Source organism: Carya illinoinensis, chromosome 2 (assembly GCF_018687715.1).
Source record: "Carya illinoinensis cultivar Pawnee chromosome 2, C.illinoinensisPawnee_v1, whole genome shotgun sequence".
Taxonomy (NCBI): Eukaryota; Viridiplantae; Streptophyta; class Magnoliopsida; order Fagales; family Juglandaceae; genus Carya; species Carya illinoinensis.
Window position 1 is genome coordinate 14787027 of NC_056753.1, and position 22699 is coordinate 14809725.

The 22699-nt window shown below is 36.9% G+C and overlaps 1 protein-coding gene across 4 annotated transcripts; it reads left to right on the forward strand.

The window, feature by feature from the left end:
- The first annotated feature begins 363 nt into the window (after nucleotides 1–363).
- Nucleotides 364–20862, forward strand: LOC122300149 (flowering time control protein FPA-like). Of its 4 annotated transcripts, none has more exons than XM_043110602.1 (6): nucleotides 364–853; nucleotides 4631–4876; nucleotides 5362–5448; nucleotides 5962–6953; nucleotides 7546–8918; nucleotides 20566–20862. In XM_043110602.1, the coding sequence occupies exons 1-5, from the start codon at nucleotides 566–568 to the stop codon at nucleotides 8915–8917; spliced, it is 2985 nt and encodes a 994-aa protein (XP_042966536.1). In that variant the 5' UTR covers nucleotides 364–565; the 3' UTR covers nucleotide 8918; nucleotides 20566–20862. The 4 variants fall into 4 exon arrangements, with proteins under 4 accessions (XP_042966536.1, XP_042966537.1, XP_042966535.1 ...); XM_043110603.1 differs by lacking the exon at nucleotides 20566–20862 and adding an exon at nucleotides 10149–10538; XM_043110601.1 differs by lacking the exon at nucleotides 20566–20862 and having other exon boundaries at nucleotides 7546–9162.
- Nucleotides 20863–22699: the final 1837 nt, after the last annotated feature.

Sequence of the window (22699 nt, forward strand, 5' to 3'; positions counted from 1 at the left end):
GAATAAAATAAAATAATGAAAATAATAAACATTAATTTTAAAATATATAAAATATATTATATAGGTGGATGAATATTTCTCTTTTATTATTATGGAAAAGTATAGTTGCAGGCACAATTGTGCACTAATCTGTGCACCAATGTAATGTGATTGGTCAAAAAGTAGATTTTATTGATAATAGTGTTAATTAAAATTTTAAGTATGAATAAATCAGTGTTAGTATATAGATTAGTGCGTAACTATGCTTGTACGTAGCAAAACTCTATTATTATTGACGGATGTGTTATTATGTCTCCTTCCTTAGTCATCCCCCAAGTGTCCAAATAAGTCATAGGCTGCCGAAGCAAGGACCGCGCGTATTCGAACCGCGCCAGAAACCCTATCTCTTTACCTCCCTCAAAAATAACTCGTAATTTATGTTTCTTTCCTACAAGTTTTTTAATACTTCGTTTCATCTAAAATCAGTTACCCTATCCTGTCTCCTCTGTCTCTCTCTCTCTCGTAGTCCTCCCTCTGTTTCTTTCTCCACCGGAGCCTGATTTTCTCTCGACTGTTTTCCCTCGCAATGCCACCTCCGATCAAATCGAACAGGCTGGGCAGGATCTCCGACTCCGATGAGTCCGATACGCCGTCGAACAATTTGTGGGTGGGGAACCTGGCAAGCGACGTGACCGACTCTGATCTCATGGATCTCTTCGCCCAGTACGGGGCGCTCGACAGCGTCACCACCTACTCGCCGCGTAGCTACGCCTTCGTCTTTTTCAAGCTCGTCGAGGACGCCAAGGCCGCGAAGGACGCTTTACAAGGTGCGGAGCTGCGAGGGAACCGGGTCAAGATCGAGTTTGCTCGCCCGGTTTGTTCTGATCTCTGCGTCTCCTTAGATTTATTTGGATTTTGCCGTTTTTCCATCTATGGATTTATGATTTTGTGTAACTTAATTACTTTGAAATTGCAATTTTGTGCAGTTTTATGCGTTCAGCTTTCAATCCTTGATTCCTTCTCAGATCCCTTAAAGAACATTTTTACTTTCTTCTGGGTATAATACTTGGGTATATTGGGAGTTAGGTTTAATTGAAACTGTAGTCAGACCAGATTCAATTACCGTAATAACTGCATTTTACGTGCAATTGTCACTAAGATCTAGAGACTAGAGGGATCAAAACTCCAATCCTGTTTTGAAAAGGATACGAAATAAACCGTGATTTAGTTTTGAGCAAAGAAAAAATAGTTTAACCGATTTGCACATTCTTGGAGGCAGCCAACTTTGAGTTTTACGCGTCTCAAACCAAAGAACCAATACAGTCTCGAGTTATTGAAATCAATTTTTAGGAACAAGCAAAGGTTTATGGAATGACGTCAATGAGTGTGGCTTATGCTTCTCACAATCTCGCGACGAACAGGGAAACAAACATACGTCCTTATTGTTGGTATCAGTTGATAGCACAGTAGGTTTCACAAATCCCCGTGACAGCGTACAAAGAACCGAGCATAACGGTACCAAGCGTTCATGTGAATTTTGACGCTTGCGTTGCTGCTTCAAGGTACGACCCAAAATTTGCTGCTTCAAGGCGGACATGCTGACACCTTAGATTAGCATCTACCGATGTACAACGTTTAAGGAGTTAGGTAGGCTGGTGACCAAGTTTTATCCCCAACTTAGATTCGGAAAATGATATTTTGCTCTGATTATGCAAAGTTGAGTTGGAGCAGCACTTAAGGTGAGGATGTCGGGATCAAACCGAGACAGGGCGTCCTCGAGTAAATTCACTAATTAGTAGAACAAAAAGTTGTCTAGGGCTTATAGTCTACTTACCAATCAGTATGTTAGGGGTTGGAAACCGAACTTAAATGTCTTGCTGTTAAATTCCTTTTCAGTTTTCATCTCTGAATTTGTGGAAAATGTCATTGATTCCAAGTAAATAAAATGTAGAAGTCAATTGTGGTACCCCAGCCCTCTGTGGAACCAAAGATGAAACAAACCGACGGACATAAGCATAAACCTTTAAAATAGAGGATCTTTAATATTTAAGCCTGTCATGTGAATCCTAACGCCACATAATATGTATTTTTTTAAAACCAAAGTTGAGCTGTTTCTCTTTTAAGTACACAAAATCAGGGGACCGGTTCACTTATCCGAACATTTTCTGGGAAAAGAATGTGGTGAGGAAAGATGACATAAAATTCTGGGCTTGTTCGTGAACCTTGGGTTATAAGCTGTGCACTTTATTATGAATTATGGCTAAAGTATCTGGTGCCAACCTCACGCTTCAAATCCAGTTTTGTTAAAGTTTCTTTATATTTCTATTGATTTATCTGGATAAGTTTCTTTATATAGAAAAGAACCATTTAAATTTGACTTTGGTGCCTATAAAAATTATTGCCATTGCAACAAAACATGATCTTCCAAAGAGTTTGAGAAGGGGTAAGTTGTCTAGCAAAAAGGAGGAGAAAAAAAAAAAAAAAAACATAGTTTGACAAAGAGCTATATGTTCTTACAATAAACAAAAAAACCGTTAATGAGATTTAACCTTAGTGCAAGGGTTAGAGTTTTTAAATTAGGAATACGATATCCTTTCTACAAAAGACACGTCATAGATCAGGGTCATGCTTACAAATGTTATCTCAACGTGAAAGAATGGCCACTGGAGCATTATAATTCGTTGAAGAATTGTCCAAAAACAAGTTTGATAAGTATTATCTTCGAGAAACTTGCCTAACCAGTCTCAATTAGAGCTGCACCCTCTCTACTCGGGCCCGAGGATGGTTGTATCTAATCAACATTTTACGGATGATAGCCATCTTTGATGACTGTAAGACACCTGCAAATTACCATCAACAAGAGATCACCAACGTGTGCTTACTTTCATCCTACTTCTTTAGAATATGCAATGGGAACAGGGATGTTTAGTTAAAAAAAAAAAAAAAAAAAAAAAAAGGCAAAACCCAAGGAGAACAATAGCAGTTTCATTCGCAAGGGAATAAATATAGCCTGTTCTCTTATTTTATTTTATTTTTTTAGTTCACGTTTCTCATGAGAAAAGGAAAATTCCCATTTGTTTATTTATTTTTAGATGCTTATTGCACTTAGACATATTGTCCCATGCTCGATGGATACAATCCCCAATGGCTCTTTTGGCACCACTAGAAACTCTTGAGTCTCGTATCCTAAAGTACTCAGATGCTAGCTATCATTCACGGACTTGCTTACTTTTGTCTTACATCCAGTGGACAGTGCTGACCATTTTTAGGGAACTTAATTTTTCATATGAATCTTTAAAAATTAAGAAAAAAACTCATTGCTTGTATTGACATCGCTCAGTTTTCCCATCCTATATGTGATAATAGTTTCAAATCTCATTTGATATTGTACTTCTTGTCAATGTATAACCGAACACTTTGTTTTTTCTTGCTTTCCACAGCTTTTAGGCCCCTGTATTTGCTTCTTCTTTCTTAATCTTTCACCCAAGTTCCTTCTTTGTTGCAATATTGATAACTTTTTTCTTTTCACCTCATGTTTAGGAGTATCTGCAAATGAATTATTATCTGTTGTATTGCACTAATTTAGTTTCCAAGTTTCCCTTATACAACAACACAAATGATGACGGTTTATGTTGTTCTGAGTTTTTTTTTGTGTTGACATGTCTAAGTAGCTAGTTCATTAATTCTTTGGAAGTGATTTTACTCTTGCAAGTATTATGAACACCCCTCCCTTAACAAGGGGAGAGTTATATCTTCTCTCCCCGGAGTAAATTGTCACTTACCTTTTTAAATTTTGACTTAGGTTAACTCGAACCCTTATTTAAATTTTGAATGTTAGTGAGCCCCTGTAAAAAACCACCCTTAAGTTTTATGAGAGTTTCTATTTGAAGAGTAAAATACCCTTTATGCAAAGTAATCCTTTTTCGTTGCAAGACTTAGTTTTTGTAATAAGGGGTTTTTTGTCATTTTATATGCAATCGCTTGAAAGTTAACAGCATTTTGTTAGGGTTTGACTGACATTGAAACTTTAAGGAAGAGTTTGAGTTGCACTGAACCCAAGTTGCAACAATGGTGTCGTAGTTTGTGTGAGAAAAAATAATTAATCATAAAAAAAGCTCTAGTGTTTTTGTTGTGCAATCTTATTCATATTTTTTTGATGATGTAGAACCTCACAAAGGTAGCACCATTGGATTTTCCCTTGGGTAGTAAACCCTGGATACACAGTCCCACCTTTTAGATCCGCTGTATTTAGGGGAACTCCAAATGTGGAATTGAACCCAAATTTTCTTAAGTCTACAGCTAGTTCAAGGCCCATCCGTCGACCACAAGGCTACATCCTGACCAGTGAAAGTAGTCATTAATTTTGTTATACGCCTCATCATTCTTGATGCTTGACTTGATGGCATATGCATCTTTAACTTCTTAAAGATGTGCGCATTGGCAGCAGAGACTGATTGAAACATTTTGTTAGTAGCTCACAGATTAGTAAAATAGTTAGCTTTTCTCTCTCTCCAATTCAAGTAATACGATTTTCTTTGAACACCAAGTTAGTGCTTTGTCTGCAGGTACATATTCTCTTTTCATAAGTTTCAAAAATACTGGATTTTAGCTATTGAAACTTGCAATTTAATGATGCTTCTTGCTTTCTTAGGCAAAACCTTGCAAGCAACTATGGGTGGGTGGAATTAGCCCAACTGTCTCAAAGGAAGAACTGGAAGAAGAGTTTCTTAAGTTCGGTAAAATTGAGGATTTTAAGCTCCTCAGAGACCGTAATACTGCATTTGTTGAATACCTTAGATTGGAAGATGCATCCCAAGCCATGAGAAATATGAATGGGAAGCGTTTAGGTAGTGACCAGATACGCGTGGATTTCCTTCGATCACAGCCCTCAAGAAGAGTAAGTCTCTTGTTCAGAACTATATTTGTGATATGGTGAAGGTTACAAGATTCTTCATGATCGCTACCATCGTGTGAGTGATTTCAAGTTGGCACAGGACTTGAAAATAGTTGCTTGGTGCTTGCATGAAGTTTATTCTCACTAATTATTTGAGCCAGATTGTCATCCTTACTCTGGAAGCAAGTCGGTATCAAATTATGGATACAAAAAGTATGCACTTCATACTGAGTCAAATTTGTTTCTGGATGTAAGCTAGATGATAAAGAGTGTCAGGTCTGGATTGATTACCTAATATCATCTGCTAAGAATGAAAGAAAAGGGAAAAGGATTACCTAACCTCCTTCATGTGTACCCAGACACCTATCTTTGGATTCCAGGAAAAACTTGCTTCCGTAAATGCTGTAGATAACTATGAAATGTAAATTACTTTTTCATTTTTCTTTTCTTGTCATTCTAAAATGAGCTTACTATGTTTTGGTCAACAGGAACAGTGGCCTGACTCCAGAGATGGGCTGTTTCAGGGCAGAAGCATGGTATCTGTGGATTCCCATTTAGGCCATAAAAGACAACTGGTGAGTTTTCAAGCTGTGTACGCTGATGTACTAAATTTTGTAAAACTTTCTGTATTGATATGTCTCTGAGGTCACAAACCCCAAGGGTTTGGCTCAAGTGGTAAAGGCCTTGGGCTTGGGTGTACTCCCCCAGGTCTAAGATTCAAATCCCTTTGAGTGCAAACAATCTCTAGTGGTCATTGGACTGGAAGATTTTCTCCTTGAATTACCCAAGGTATATTTGCTAGAAAACTCCTTGCCAAGGGCTTGTGCACCCCTGGGATTAGTCGGGACATTGTTCCTAAACACCTGGTGCCAAGAAAAAAAAACGTCTCCGAGGCTACATGTCTCCAAGGAATAACAACTTAGTGGTGGACATATCCAGTTGTTAATTCAGATCTGATTGATGGATTTGCGGGAGGTACCTAGATAGCCAATACTAATATTCTTAGAAAATTACAAATGTTAACATTCTGCTTTACTTATCATTTCAAGTGGACTATACTTTTCTAAATTTGTATTATCACGCTGCAGCATCCTCAGTCTTCTGTAGTCCGAAGAGGAGATGGTCAACCCAGTAACGTCTTGTGGGTAGGTTACCCACCTTCTGTTCAGATTGACGAACAAATGCTCCATAATGCCATGATTTTGTTTGGTGAAATAGAAAGAATTAAGAGTTTTCCTTCAAGACACTACTCCTTTGTGGAGTTTAGGAGTGTGGATGAAGCCCGGCGTGCCAAGGAGGGGTTGCAAGGTCGGCTTTTTAATGATCCTCGAATAACCATCATGTTTTCGAGCAGTGAGCTGGCACCTGGCAAAGATTACCCTGGATTTTATCCTACAACCAAAGGTCAAAGGCCAGAAATGTTTGTTAATGAACCTCCATTTCTACCTGCACAGATGGATATGCTTGGTCATAATCGTCCTGTGGTATCAAATAATTTTCCTGGACCATTGCAAACTATGCCAATGAGGCCTTTTGGTCGTCAAGGTAGTCTTGAACCTCCTTTTTCAGGTTCAGAATTTGATGATTTGGCAACACATTCTAATTTTCAGGAAGGTGATTTGAAGAATATGATGGGTTCAAACTGGAAAAGGCCATCCCCTGCACCTGGGATGCTTCCTTCTCCTGCACCAGGTATTAGACCATCCGCAAGATCCACATCTGGTGCTTGGGATGTATTAGACATAAATCAATTTCAGAGGGAGTCTAAAAGGTCAAGGATGGATGATGCTTTGTCTGTTGACGATGTTTCTTTTCCTTTGAGAAGAATTGATGATCGTGGGTTGGGGTTGGATCAATCTTATGGGCCTGGTCTGGTAATTGATGGAGATGCTTCTAATCATTTTAGAAATGTTCAAGGGAAGAGCCGCCTCAGTCCTGTCGGTAGTAGAGTCATGGCTGGAGGACCTGGTCAGGGTCAGGTTGATAATGATTACATATGGCGTGGGATTATCGCTAAGGGGGGAACACCTGTTTGTCAGGCACGTTGTGTCCCTATAGGAAAAGGAATAGAAACTGAGCTGTGAGTTTAATTCTCCCTTCTCTTGGGTTTTTTCCCTTTTTTGTTTTTATCATTTATGCCATTGTTTAGAATATTGTTCTGATTTCTTCTTATTCAATCTCTCACACTAGCGTACCCCTAAGTAATGATAATGCACATTACCATATTACCTGAGAAATTTTTTTTGAAAAAAAATTGAGTCGCGTTGGTTAAATTAATATGGAACTATTTTTTTATTTTTTGTTATTGATTTACATTATTCTGTCCAATCTATATTGTAGTATATTATAAGTTGTTTTGGAAGATATAATAAATTGGAGTGGAAGCATTTTCTCTTAACTTTATAGATCACATTAATTGGCTGCAACTTTTAAATGAGGTTTTTTTATAGAAATTTTATCTATCTAACGTGCTGCTCTTGCTTATAGATTAGTAATCGATAGTGCTCTATCTGTAATGTACAAGAAGTTTCTTAGTCCCTCTTTTGTCTGCTTTTACGTATGTAGGTTTCTTTTTCACTTGATGCAAACTACTTTTACCATAATGATTTCGTATGTCTGATCTGATTATGTTCCAGTAGATCTTATTTATGTGAGAATTTTCTTTTTTGCAGTCCCGAAGTAGTTAATTGCTCGGCCAGAACAGGATTGGATATGCTCACAAAGCATTATGCTGATGCCAATGGGTTTGATATTGTTTTCTTCTTGCCAGACAGTGAAGATGATTTTGCTTCATACACTGAATTTCTTCGCTACCTAGGTGCCAAAAACCGTGCTGGTGTTGCCAAGTTTGATGATGGGACCACCTTATTTTTGGTACCTCCATCAGACTTCTTAACTAATGTTTTGAAAGTTGTGGGCCCTGAACGTCTATATGGTTTGGTTCTCAAGTTTCCACAACAAGCTCCTAGTGGCACATCAATACTGCAACAATCATATCTTCCCATTCCTTCTTCTCATTATATGGACAGACAGCAGATTCCTCCTCGTGCCGAGTATGGTGTACTCTCTTCTAGGGAGGAACAAGTTTTGCCAATGGATTATAGTAGGGTTTTGCACGAGGACTCTAAGCTTCCTCCTAAATCAGTTTTCCCAGTTACAAGTGAGTCGCCTGCAATGCAGTCAGTACCCCAAGATTACACTACTAGCAATGCATCTGCAGTGTCCCAACCTGGAGTAACATTAACCCCTGAACTTATTGCTACTCTAGCTTCCTTACTACCTCCAAACACACAGTCTTCTGTTTTAGAAAGTGCGAAGCCCGAATTAGGCTCATACTCTGTCAGGCCTTCAGTTCCACCTCAAGTTGCATCCGATAAAGAGACGCCATCCCAAGACTGGAAACAAGATCATCAAACATCTGACTATGTGGGTCATTCATTGCAACAGTTGAGGAGTCAGTTTAATCCTCCAATACAAAACCCAGCCCAGTATCAGCCTTACCCATCTGTCTCAATCGCTCCAGGCCATAGTGCCCCATTGGTACTTGGCAGTGCCCAAATTCAGGACTCTTCTATCAGCTTGCCACGGCAGGGTGCAATTTTATCTCGTCCCCTGAACCAAAATGGACAGGCTGCTGCCTCTTCCCAAGTGAGTCAGCCGTATCAGCTTGAAATTCCTCCCAGTGGTCATAGAGGCTATGGCATGGTTCATGGAATGCAAGCTTCTGGAATGTATAGTTCACCAGCTTTTCAGCAGGCTAATGGTCCTTTGACATCGCCCGGTCAGGCTCATGGTTCTCTTCATTCCCATGCTGCAACAGTAGCAGCTGAAAAGGTAAGCTCAGAGCTTCCTGGTCAGGTGCAGCAGCTTCAGTCTGCACTCTTTGGCAATTCCCAGGGCACGCAAGATGTTGAGGTTGATAAGAATCAGCGCTACCAGTCAACGCTACAATTTGCTGCTAGCCTCCTTCAACAGATTCAGCAGCAGCAGCAGCAGCAGCAAGCGACCACTCAGGCAGGACGAGGGTCTGGAAATCAACAATGAGGTAATCCCTCCTCGCATGAGTAAAATTCAACTGATGAATCCCTTTTTTGAGCAATCCTCTCTTCTCAAGTTTATAGGTGGTTTGTTGGCTAACTTTAGTCATTATTTAGATTCCCTTTTTGTTTTCTTATGATAAATGTTCAGGGTCGTTTTTATTATTCGTTTATAGTTTTATATCAAACTTTCAAACATCTTTGCTAGCAAAATTGAATTATAAATGATATGCTTTATTTTGGCTCTAGAAACCTGGTACAAAATTTAGATGGAGAGATTATTAGCTTTCAATTCTACAATAGTCAAAACATTGAAAATGTGGTACACATGGGAAAGACTGGCTTTTTGTGGTTCCTTTTGAAGTTATACCAGATAATATGGTTAGAATGAGAGAGTGACAATATGGTAAGGAGGTGTTAGTTTTTTAAGCAGTAAGTGGTTGTTTTGGGCAAGTAACGCAATTTTATTAAAGCGCAAAGGGGCACAACCCAAGCACACTGGTAGTGTACAGGAGAAAGCACCCCAAGAGGGAAAATAAGTAAAATGATAAAATAAATTATAAAATGGAACTATCATGAGTCGACATACAAATGGAATGTTTGGAGTTTCTAGCATTATGACTCTTAGTTCTTCCATCATTATACAAGTTTTGGAGTTTCTCTCATAGCTTTTGTTCTAAATACACCACATTAAGCATGAAGGAACCATTTGCCAAACTTCTACACTGCATTGACCTACATTTGGATATCTCCAACAAGCCAACAACTCTACTGTCTGTTGTGGCATGACACACTATATGCCAAAAGATTAAAAACCAAGGCCCATAAGGCTCTAGCCCACAGTGCAACAAAAGATGATTAGAGTTTCCCCACTTCTTGTACGTACAACACATCATTATGACGTGCCTCTTTTTTAGATTATGAATGGTTAAAATCTTCCCTAATGCTGCTGCCCCTCAATCTTTTTTTGATTGACACCGGGTGTCCAAAACAAAGTTTTGACTAATCCCAGAAGGCTTTACTGGATTGTTTGTTTCCTGGTTTGACATGGTATTAAGTTTATTATAGATATTTAAATGAATTTCTATTTGAAACTTCTGTTTTGACTGCTTTTTCTTTGGCTAGGCATAGAGTTTATTATTGTGTCTTTATCAGAAATGTGTGTTTTTGTGTTTGCTCAGTGTGCTTTTTTTTTTTTTTTTTTCTCACTATGCTTTTTTTTTTTTTTTTTTTCTCAGTATGCTTTTACCACTCGAGTGTGTGTTTTTTAAGAGACTACCGCATTGTGTAGAGTGGTTGTCAAACTGATAAGTACTATGATACCTTGCTCTCTATCATGCTTGTTGGTGATTCTAATTTATCTGATAGTTTTAGTTCTCTTATGTATAAGATGCCATTTCACCGTTATTTGGTCTAGTTTATCAACATTCAGTTTCTGCAATTGCATATGTGTGTCTATTAGCTTATGCCTAGAATTTATAGCTTTTGGGTGACATATGGAGCTGCATTTTTGTGATGCATCTATTAATTATTTAGTCTTAACTTTATGTGATCATCTCTTAAAACTTGATAAATTGTGAGTGTCAAATGTAACTGTAGTTAGTTTGAAGGAGTTTGTTTTAACTTAATTTTGAAGACTACTATGAGATTTGTGAAATTAAATTTATGTCTGTAAATACAAAGTGACGGATGTTCACCACCACCTTAACAAACTATGATCTGGGGCTGCCTATAGAGAGACATGGATGAGTGTCAAGTGATCCAGGATCCATTTTTCACCCTTTAAGAGAGGCGATACAAGGTTAAGAAAACTTGTACTGATGGGTAAGCGTTCGGTCAAAAACAGATAAGAGTGAACATAAATAGTACACAAGATATTAATCTGATATATGCATATGCTAATTGTTCCACAAATATAAGGAGCTCTCTTGATACCCTCATATTGGTTCTTAAACCTCAAGCCTCCAATTTAGGTATCCTCTTGGTTTTAAAATGTCATAAAAGAAATAAAAATAAAAATAATTAAAGGAAGAGAATCAGTTCCTTGTATAAGTACTGTTATTACGAAACTACTGCATAAATTTACAACTAAAGAATGCAGATTCTGTGCTCGAGGCAAACTTGCCCCGTTGAACTAAAGGGGTCCTCCTAGTATACTTGTTCTAACGGTTTTTAGGTTTAGTTTCTTTTTCTCATGGATCAACGCTAATAATAATGACTGGAAAATTTCAACTACATATGGTAATTTGGGATTATTTGAAGTTCCTTTAGACATAGTTGAACATCTTGTCAATATACTATACACCAGGCAGGATCTATTTCGAATTTTTTGACTGAGGCTACGTTTAGTGCATGAAATGGGTCCCTGGACTTGCTCTTCAACATGGCTTGGTTAGGTTTAATGACGAGGAATTTTCCTCTCTAAAATGATTGGACTAGCGATTTCCGAGGATAAGGCATTATTTTAAAAAATAATAATTTTCAAATTCTAAAAGCAGAAAAGCAAATGGGTGATGCTAGGAGTAGGTTTATCCAAAAGTGCCTTCTAGTGCATTTTGTTTTATTTTTCTTTTCAAAGGTTAAACATAAAACACACAAATTCATTTGTGGTTATTTTTTTTAAACATTTAAAATAATAATAATAAATAAAATTAACTAGGAGGCACATTTGGAGGGCAACGTAGCATTTTCCAGATGTAGTCAAACTAAGCAAATTAATATGAATGACCACATTCTAAATTAAGGAATAGGAATACACATTCTATTACTCAAAATGCATATGTTTTTGCTTCGCAAAACATGGGCATCATGTCAATGACCAAGTAGGTCTTTGTGAAGGCAATGGTGGTCGTGTACATATGTAGCGGTCCCTAAAGCTATCATCAAATTATAAAGTTTTCTATCCTTTTAAGTGTCGATGCTAGAATCTTGAACTGAACCTACAACATCTGCTTGAATTATGTTCCCTTGATAACTAGTGACTTCCAAACATCCTGAAATATAAACACTACCTGGGTAAAAGATCAATAACCGAATATAAAATTTGAAAACACTTGTGAAATAAGGTTCTTCCACGGTTTCACCTGTAATTAGTGATTTTTAACTGTTTGCCTTAACCATCTGAAAATTTGAGTTGCATAAGGTGTGGATAACTTGCCTACGAAAAACGTGCTTTCAGAATTCAGATTTCGTTATACAGTCGATCATCCCCGCTGATAAGTGAAGCATTTCGTTTCTGGGCAATTACCAAGTTTTTGGTTTTCTGAAAATCTAAGTCCGCGACAAATCTCTGTTTTTTGTTTCATTAACGGCGGGAAAATGATTAACCTACAACTTTCTTACAATTCTATTATAACTATATATTAAATGAAGGGTAGAGTTGTAAAATTAAAATTTATTTTTTAATAAATTGGAATGTTTGTATTGGTTGATTGTGAAATGGTTGTAAAATAGTTGTAGGTGTATGTATTATTACTTGGGCTGGGCAACCGGGTACCGGACCGGGTATCCGGGTATACCCAGTCCGGAACCCAAATTCCAAATCTGGGCCGGAGTCCGGCCAGGATACACCCGGGTTATGACCCGGGCTGGAACCCGGATTGATCCGGGTTTTTACAACCCGGAAATCCGGGTTCCGGCCTAGACCCGGGTTTTTTTTTATTTTTTTTTATTTTTATATATATATTTTTTTAACAAAGCTTGATTCTTAAATTTTTTTCAGCAAAAAAATATTGTGACCTCAACACTACTCTAACTCCTAACGTCGAATACCAGATTTCACAAAAAGCTAAAGATCTGAGTTGTAGATAAGAGCTAGATTGAGCCCTGTCACAACATTCCTAATGATCAATAATTCCTGATGATCAACATTCCTCATTACAAACTCATCCCAATTTGTGCAAAAACATAAACAAAGTGAAAATGAGAAGATAAATCAAATTAATACAACATTCCTAAAACAGATTACAAACAAAATGAAAACTAGCCATGCAAGGAAATAAACTAGCCATTGAACTTAAAAATTCTCAAAATGACAGCATCAAACTTCTAAAAAATTAAACTTCCAAAATTACAGATAAATCAAAATGACAACATCAAACTTCCAAAAAATTAAAAATGAAAACTTTACTAAAAGAACTCTAATCTTAATCCCTTTTATAATCTTCTATCAACCTAAAATTCTCAGCCCAATCTTCATCTTTGAAACTTCTCAAAAATCCCATTAAAAAAAAAGGAAAAAAAATTAAAAAAGAAATATAAAGAACAATGCAAACCCCACTTCCAGATCTTGATCCGTAGACACAACCATACCAAATCATGTAAGAACAAGTAGTAGATGCAAGGACAGCAAGGACAGCATAGAGAAGACACGTGCAACAGCATTTGTAAAAGCAAAAAACCTGCAAATACATGGTTAAATATATAAACAACAGCACAATTATATTCTGTGCATGCAAAAAACAAACAAGACTGTTAATGCACAATAATATTGCACATAATTATTTTGCTTGTTTGTCATTTAGGATGGCTGTGTATCAGTCATGATGCTGGATGAATTATACACAGGAACTTGCTGAGTAGAGGCAAATATCAAATACATGAAACCATAGAAAGAAGAAATGGTTGATTTGATAATAAGCATTTTTAATTGTCACTGTAAGTCATCTTTGGAGTCAATAAAGTTGAGTTTTTTTTCCTCTAAATCCTTTTCCACCTCGGAGGCTTTAAGAAATTTACGTTCAAGATTTTAGTCAAAAGGAAAGAAAGAAAAGAGGAGAAAAAAAAAAAGGTAAAATAGAAGTTGATGTGTTTACTTTCTCCCTTTTCGATGCTCATGCACTCCTTAGAGAATATCATATGGAAAATATCTTTCCAAATCCAGCTTATAAGATGCACCTGAGCAATGTTTAACAAATGGAAAAATTGCATTGAAGAGTCTAGAAACCAGAATCAAGAAAATAGCAATGTTCTGCACTTTGAAATGTAAAACATTTTTATTCCTAGGAAACAAAAACCTAAGGAGAACGAGGTTAAACCTGAACAATCTTACTGATTGTCATTAAAGCATAAATGGGAGGTACATTTTTATAAGTAGCTACTAGCTGGTTGTTTGTAAAAATAGGAGCAAATTTTGTACAAAATCTCTTACCTCCATTGAAGATTAACCAAGGATAAACTTTTCAGCATGAATGGGAATGGAGACTCACATCAGCCTCGGTTGAAGATGAAGCTAGGTGATCGTCTAAAAAAAATTAAAAATTGAGTTAGATAAATAATAAACCGAATTAGATAGATATTAAAAAAAATATTTCACTTTTCAAACTTACCTTCAAGGTCCATCGACTGTATGTATTCTTCTAAATCCCGAATGTTAATTGGTTTGGTCATTAACCAATTTTGGGTGCAAATGAGAGTTTCAACAGTTTCTGGAGACAAGGAACTCCTAAAAGGATCCAATATGCGTCCTCCAGTACTAAATGCGGACTCCGAGGCAACAGTAGAAATGGGGGTGGCTAACACATCACGTGCTACCTCAGCAAGGACAAGATAGTTAACGGCATTAATTCTCCACCAATCTAAGATATCAAAACCGAGCGAGTCGTCTATACATGTCTCAGAAAAATATCTTTCTAGCTCCGATCTAAACTCTGTAACACCCCGTTCCTTAAGAAAGTTGGTAAACATGATCTTAAATTTAGTAGATGCTGGCTCATTACCAATATTTATATTAGTGCTACTTGGTCTTCCTTGAGCCACATTAGAACTCCTCCCACTAGCCACACAACATGTGTTATACTGCTCAATCAAGCGGCCTAAAAGGAGTTTAATCCTGTCCTCTATCTTATTCACCAACTCAAACCCTCTGCATTTTTGCAACCAGAAATTCATTGCCATCATTTTATATATGGATCAAGCACAAAAGCAACATATATCATCAAGTTGAACCTATTTGTGCTACCCCAATACTTCTCATACTTGTTTCTCATATTTATGCCCATAGTACTAGTGATAATATCATCACTCAAGCACATATCATTTAATGTATCCTCAATTGTGCAAAGTTGCTCAAAATAAACATTAGCTGTCACATACAAAGAACCAGAAATGCTCAATGTAACATCATAAAAAACTTTCAGCAACTCCACAAAAATCTGTGCATTTTTCCAATCATTGCTAGTGGGGTTCAAGAATTGGTCATCCACAAACGCATATTGTTCAAAGGCTTGTTTGTGTTTTTCAGCAGTACTCAACATCAAATATGTAGAGTTCCATGTAGTAGGAACATCCAAGCAAATTATCCTCCCACTAATTTTTTCCTTTACCGCACAGGCCTTGAATTTGGCAAATTTTGAAGGTGAGGATTTCACATACCGGACAGCATCCCTAATCTTTGACACAAAATCAATTACATCCTTCAAGCCATTCATAACAATCAGATTCAATATATGGGCAGCACATCGCATGTGAAGAAATTCACCACCCAGTATAGTACGATCATGATCTTTTATTCTCCTCCTCATATAATCAACAACAACATCATTTGAGGATGCATTATCAACTGTGATGGTTAAAATTTATCAATACCCCATTCATGCAATCCTGAGTTTAACACTCTCCCAATGGTTTCGCCCCTATGGTTATGAATTTGGCAAAACTTAAGTATTTTTTTGTGCAATCTCCAATTGCAATCAATAAAATGTGCGGTAATGCACATGTAGTTCAGATTTTGCACCGACGTCCAAGTATCGGTGGTAAGACAAATTCTTTGACCATCCAACAATTCTTTTAACTGTATCTTCTCTTCTTTATATAGTTTAATACAATCCCTTTTTAAAGTGGCTCGAGATGGCAAAGTAAATCGAGACTCTAAATTCGTTACATATTCAATAAAACCTTCATGCTCCACAAGCCTAAAAGGCAATTCGCATCTAATAAAATACTTAGCAGTTGACAACCTAAGCTTTTCTGCATCGTACTTTACTAGGACTTGTGGACTACACACTCTTCCCTCCACATCCCTCTTAACACTAGAGGATTAACTTCTTCCAACTCCTTTAACTCTAAGAGGGGAAGTTTCACATGCATTCTGGAGGTGGTGTAACATATATGAAGTGCCATTTTTGTAGTGGCAACTGTATAGCTTAGCGCAATAATTGCTCTGAGCTTTTGGGTTATCGTGGTCAATAGGTTGCACTCTAGTATAGTGTTCCCATACCACAGATTGGTTGCTAGGTTTTTTTTTTTGGATTTCTTGGGTAAAGGTGGGATGGAACGGGTAGGTTCTTGTGTATGTGTGGATGAATAAGGGGTTGGAAGAGTCCCGAGCTCCTCTACATCCAATGGAATAGAAGAGGAGTCGCTAACCCCTTGGGTTATATCTTCTTCCATCTGTTAAAGTTACAAAAAAAAAAAAAAACACAAGAAATTAAAACAAAAGTATGACAAAGAAACTCTTGAAACTTAAAAGGAGGTGAGTTTGAAGGCATAACAACTAATTATTTAGTTGGAAAAATCAGTTGGTTCTGTCTTTGTATATTCAAATCACTAATTATTAAATGGTTGAATGAATATGAGAAAAAAAAAAGCACCCTTTTTCTTATCGAAATTATATAATTACCCGAGACACCTTTTACTTGTAGCTTGGCTTTTAATTAAGGTCTTCCCTATACTTCCTATCGATTGCTTCAAACACACATTATATATATATATATATATATATATTTACGATTGCTTGAGGTGTGATCTTCCCAAGTGTCCATAATATAAATGCTCATTATGGAAAATAATAGACCTTTCATTGTTAAAGTGGTATCGGTTTAAAGGGCTATTGACCTAGTATACTGTTTATGTCTCCAGTGACATAATTTCTTTACGTTCAATTCGAGCAAATAGGCAAACTCACAAACTAGCCGATTTTGGACACTATGTTTCTTTTTTTATCCCTGAATAAGGAGAACTACAGAAAATCTAGGAATTGATCTAACTACAGAAAATATATATATATATATATATATATATATTTACCATTGCTTGAGGTGTCATCTTCCCAAGTGTCCATAATATAAATGCTCATTATGGAAAATAATAGACCTTTCATTGTTAAAGTGTCACTTTGAATATTTGGTGACCTCCTAACTGAAAATTATCTCATGAAGAAAACAAAACAGATTCTGGAGTTTGATTAATCCAAAATAGAAATAAGTTAGGGAATCCAAAAACATTGATCAATCTTCAGGAACTTACAAACAAAATAGTATTATGCCTGATACTTCATATTTGAAGTGGTTTTCACATGCCAAAAATAGTCCCTATGACTCCTAAGGGTGGTGAGTATGGTGCATCCTTTGAATCATATCTAGGGTTGAGTGCTCATGCCAATCGTGTGATTTTCAAAAATCAGATTTTTTTTTCAAAAATCTGCATGTGGAAAGCCAAAAACCACATGGTTCAGGTTCACAAGTGACAAGAAAAACAATGTTACAAATCATCTCCAGCTTCATCGAACAGAATGGTCCAATACAGAATTATGTTGGAAATTGTTTTCAAGTGTGCCATAATAAAAGGGTAGCTCTGCTTGTTTGGGAGGATTTTTTTTGTAAATAATATTACACGCCAACCAGTTTGGGAGGTGCATGATTTGGTATGGATGTGTCATAACCAACCAGTCCAAATGAAACTGATTTGGTATTACAGGGCTCAGTTTGAGGAAAGCAAAATCCAAACCCATATGTTCTGTTTCATTCTTTTTCTGTTCAAACTTCAATCCCTCTCGGCTAGGACTATAAAATATATATGCCCACAAAATATATACAAATAAGGGAAGATAAGGAAAGCAAAATCCAAACCCAAAAGATTTTTTCTTTAAAAAATATTGTTCTTCATAAAAGTCCATCCGGATGTAAAATTATGTAACTGATGGATCACAAAGGAAAAACACAACTAGAACTCAGAAGTTTGAAAGAACAAAATTATGTATCTGTCTCTAATAGATAAATCGACTGTGAAAGAACAAATCACACCCAAATCAGAAACCTAAAACAAATCACACCCAAAATCAGAAACCACACCAAACAAATCACAACCACTAAACAAACCACACCATAAACTAAAGAACCGAAATGGAAGAAGAGTTTATCAAAAACTAACCTGATTTGTAGTGGTTCTGAGGATGACCAGATGAAACCGACGACAAGATGACGGCAACGACGGGATTTTAAATCCGGTACCCGGCTCGGGTTCACCCGGGTTTTAGAAACCGGGTACCGGCCCGGAAAACACCCGGCCCGGTTGCAACCGGAACCCGGTTGTCTGGGTTCCGGACCGGGCCCGAAAAAAATCCGGCCCGGTTGCCCAACCCTAATTATTACCCTCAACATCATCTAGGTCAAAATATGGTCTAATAATGCTGTGACATGCCCCCAACCTCCTACCCTAAGAAAATAAAAGATTAAAAAAATTATGGTATAAATTCATAAAATAAAATAAAATAAATAAATATATATATGGTATAAAGAAGTTAGTGATTCTAATATCTATTGCTTATTTGGTAACTTGTAGTTTTATTTTTCTTAAAAAAAAAAGGAAAAAAAGAAAAAGCAGGCAGCTAAATTGATCCTGATGAGTATGTGATGTGGAATCAAACAGACTTTGCAGGTGTTTCTTTCTGATGGACTAAGTCTTGTTTCATAAAGTCCATGGATGGCTTAGTTTTTCTTTTTTAAATCAAGATTGCTTCGTACAGAGACTTTGTAGGTGTTTTCTCCAGGCAGATTGAGTCAGTCCGACTCCAATCTTACTTAAGGGCAGGATTATAGGTTGTCGATGGATAATTTAATAGGAATAAGTATCATTGCGTTAAGTCCATGAATGGATCAATTTTTTCTTTTAAATCAAGATTGCATTCTTATAAATTTAGGGATACGAAAGAGGTGGTTACTGGTACAATCTATGTAATGCCCCCTAATGGAAGACTAAAACTACATTGTCTATATTTCAAAATGATTATTTGATACAATTGGAGCCACATCAAAATATTATAAAGAGTAATAACTTCTCATTCTCAAACAACATAGGATCTCATACACAACTAACTCTTACACATTATGTGAAATATTGCAATCTCTCCTTAAAATTTTGATGTCCTCGTCGGACCAATACTTCATAGGTGGCATGACTTAAGTCTCACGTTTCTGATTGGGATATGATTTAATACTATTTATAATTTTTCGGTTTAAATCATATAACTTATAATCTAAAAAGACTAGAAATGATATAATTGGAATTCTATTAAAATATTATAAAAAATAAAAATTTCTTGTTTTTAAATAATGTAAAGTCTTATATACTATCTATTCTTATATATTATATGGATATCACAATCTAACTTACAGATTTTATGGTCATTTTAAGCCACAATAGGTAATGATGTAGCGTGTAGGCTTGTTGGGCGGCCCTCCATCCAGCCTGCCAAGACAGTAGGTCGGTAGGTGGACACTTAAATAAATAAATAAATAAAGGTGGGGTACGGGTTAGATACCCACCGGCTTGGATTTTCGCCCGCTTGCCCGATACCATCACATAAATAAATAAATAATAAATAAAGAAATAAAAACTGTAGATTCTCTCTACCATCACATTTTCTCAGCCTCCTCTCTCTCCCTTTTCTCTCCATTCGATCAAATTTCATCTCCATCCTTCTATTCTCTTCTTCATTCCCTCTTCTTTTTCTTTTGTTTCTTTTGCTTCATCTCTCTCTCTCTTTTTTTTTTTTTTTTTTTTTTTTTTTTTATCTATCCTCCATGACAGTGGATTTGCTGAAAAGCCTACGGTCATGAGAATCTACCCACCGGCCCAGGCGAGGCCAGGTGTTGAGATGCCTGGCTGCCAGCACACATAGGGCGGGTGGCAGGCCTAGTAGTGTGATCAATTATGTTCATCACGTATAGCTTTTCCCTTCCTTATCATCTAGAAGATCATTCTATTTGGAAGCAAGAATGGTTGTTTGTTTCCAACAAAAGAAAGGATAAAGAATAGCCTCTCGAAAGAAAGTAAAGGAAGACACAGAAGCATTATCGGATGGTTGGCATGTGGACTTCACGCAAGCTTGTGGTGCTGACAGCGACTTATCAATCAAACACGTTGGTCCGATGGCAATGGATGGTAGATCAGTGGACGTTGAGAGCAATGGTGCAACATCTGGCTAGTATATAGGTGGGGGAGTGGCTGGCAATACAATAAAAATGGAGGATAGATGAGGATTCGGATGAAAAACGGAAAGTAAATTTAGAAAAATGTGTAGAAGAATGACATCAAAAGATAAAGCAAGGGAGGAGGGTTGGGAGGGTTTCATTAATTTTTTTTTATTTTATTTGTTTTTCGGGGTCCTTTGGGCGAAAGAGGTTGGGGAGGACAAATATCCAGTTATCTAACTGTAACGATGAATAAAGAGTCGAAGAGATCGTTTTCTTCTAGTGGAGCTCAACACAAGGTCTACGGTTACTTATTAAAAGAAAAAAGAAAATTAGGAGGTTTAGGGTTGATTGCTTAAAATAGATTCTTTCATTGCATGAGTAAGAGCGAGTCGTTGCTTATGATATCAAACATATCAACTTTTTGTTGGCTTCCGTTAATAGATTTTCCTTCAAATATGCGTAGGTGATTTTGCAGGGGCTTGGGCTTTTCCTTTTCCGGAAAATGGACCTATCATGTTTTGGAAACTCAAATACCTACTCCTACTGTGAGAGGTTGGTGTTGGTCGTCAAACTAAGCTATATAATTGTCATAAAGACGGCAAGGTTATAATTTACAACAGTATATGGGCGGCCTCTCTCTCTCTCTCTCTCTCTCTCTCTCTCTCTCTCTCTCTCTCTCGTTTTTTCTTTGTTATCTTTTTCCTTTTGTATTCTATTTGTTTAACAGTTTAGTCTATTTGATTAACCGGTTTACATTTTATTTCCTCTCTCTCTCTCTCTCTCTCTCTCTCTCTCTCTCTCTCTCTCTCTCTCTCTCTCTAAATTTGTGGCTCCTTTATATTATTTTTGCCGACCAGTTTTGAGTTGAAAGTTACTCATCGGAAGATCTTAAGTTTTTGCCCCTTACCACTCGAGTATCTTGCAGTTGAAATATAATACATAGTTTTTCTTTTTAGTTAGCAGATCGAGTGGTTTAAACAGTGTAAGAAGGACAATCATTTGTAGAAAATGCCATTAGATTTTGCATTTTATTTTAATTATGATATGGTTCAAATCCCTTTGGGTGCAAAAATATTTAGGAGCCATCGAACTTGAGGATATTTCCCTTAAATTATTCGAGGTACATTTGCAGTAAATTCCTTACCAATGACTTATGCACCATGAAATTAGTTGGAACGTTGTTTCTGAATACCTGATGCCAATAAAAAAAATGATATGGTAAAGGAAAATGTCACCAGGGATTAATAAGTGATAAATAAAAGCATGCACCACAAAATGGGCGAATATCTTTTAGATTATGCGTCATGACAATCCTTTTGGGTTCATAATTTTTTACTCGATTCACAAATTCGAAACGTGTATGAAACCATATAATAGATTATGTTGACTTTAACAAGTTTGAGTCAATTTAACATGATTTGGCATTGATATAGTTAATTAACCATGTTATTTTCTAGTCAAAGTGTGAGGACTATGCCGAAATAAGAGAAGGAATCCCTTCACGCAAGCAAAATGCTGGCGACAAGGGAGGTAGTGGGACAAGCAACGTGTGGCTAAGGTGGAAGTAAGGCAAGTAGCACGCTGTATAGAGTTTGGTAGATGCAGTGCCGGTGGCAAAGGAAGGTTTCCTCGACACGAGCCGAGTAAAGAAAGTGTTAACCATACAGAAGTAACGAGCAAGGACATACCCAATGCAAAGATGTGAGCGCTTCAAGATAACACGAATGAGCTCAGAAGGCAGCAGGTGGTGTACCCAATGTCCATGCTTCATCAAATAGCATAGCAGGAGTAATTTTATCATGAATGTATCACCATGTGCGGATAATCACTCTACCCATTCGGTACTAGGAATCTCTCTACTCGACGAATATGTGAACACATTCACCAAAACCAATAAGGAACCACTCCACCTGTCGACACGGGAAATCTCTTTACTCAATCAATATGTGGAATACCTCTACCAAAACATAACAAAGGACACTCTACCTAATCAACACAGGAACTCTCTCTACTCGCAATATCATGTAAAGCCAAAAAGTAAACACCCCACCCCGATCATCATGAGGAATCACTTTACCCATATGAAACTTATGGCAATGTGTCGCTTAGGAATAATACAGAGAATCCTCAACCTAATCCCTTGAGTACATAGCACCTTTAAAGCACATCACTTTAAATCACATCATCTTTAAATCACCTCGTCAAAATAATCAATAAATTCAGTGAGAAAAGTATGTTTTTTCACAAGAGAATGAGACAAGAAGTAGAATATGCTAATCCTAAACATACCCATAAGCATTTACCATACATTTCTAGTATAGTTGTATGAGTGCACTTATTAGGATAATATTCTAAATACAGTAGTTGCGCTAAAGTGGCAATCCTTAAATTGATGAAGACTCTGAGCTCTCCACGTTTCTAAAGCCTTTAGATAGAAAAGAAGAAAAGTTTTAAAGTCCTTTGCAATCCCTAAAGTTCCCATGTTGACGATTGTCCATTTTCTTTTATATGGCAGGACTGCAAGTTACATTCTTGATAGAACTTGACGTTTCCTCTTACCTTTCTCTTGCTTAAATGAGTGATCTCAACCATCCATT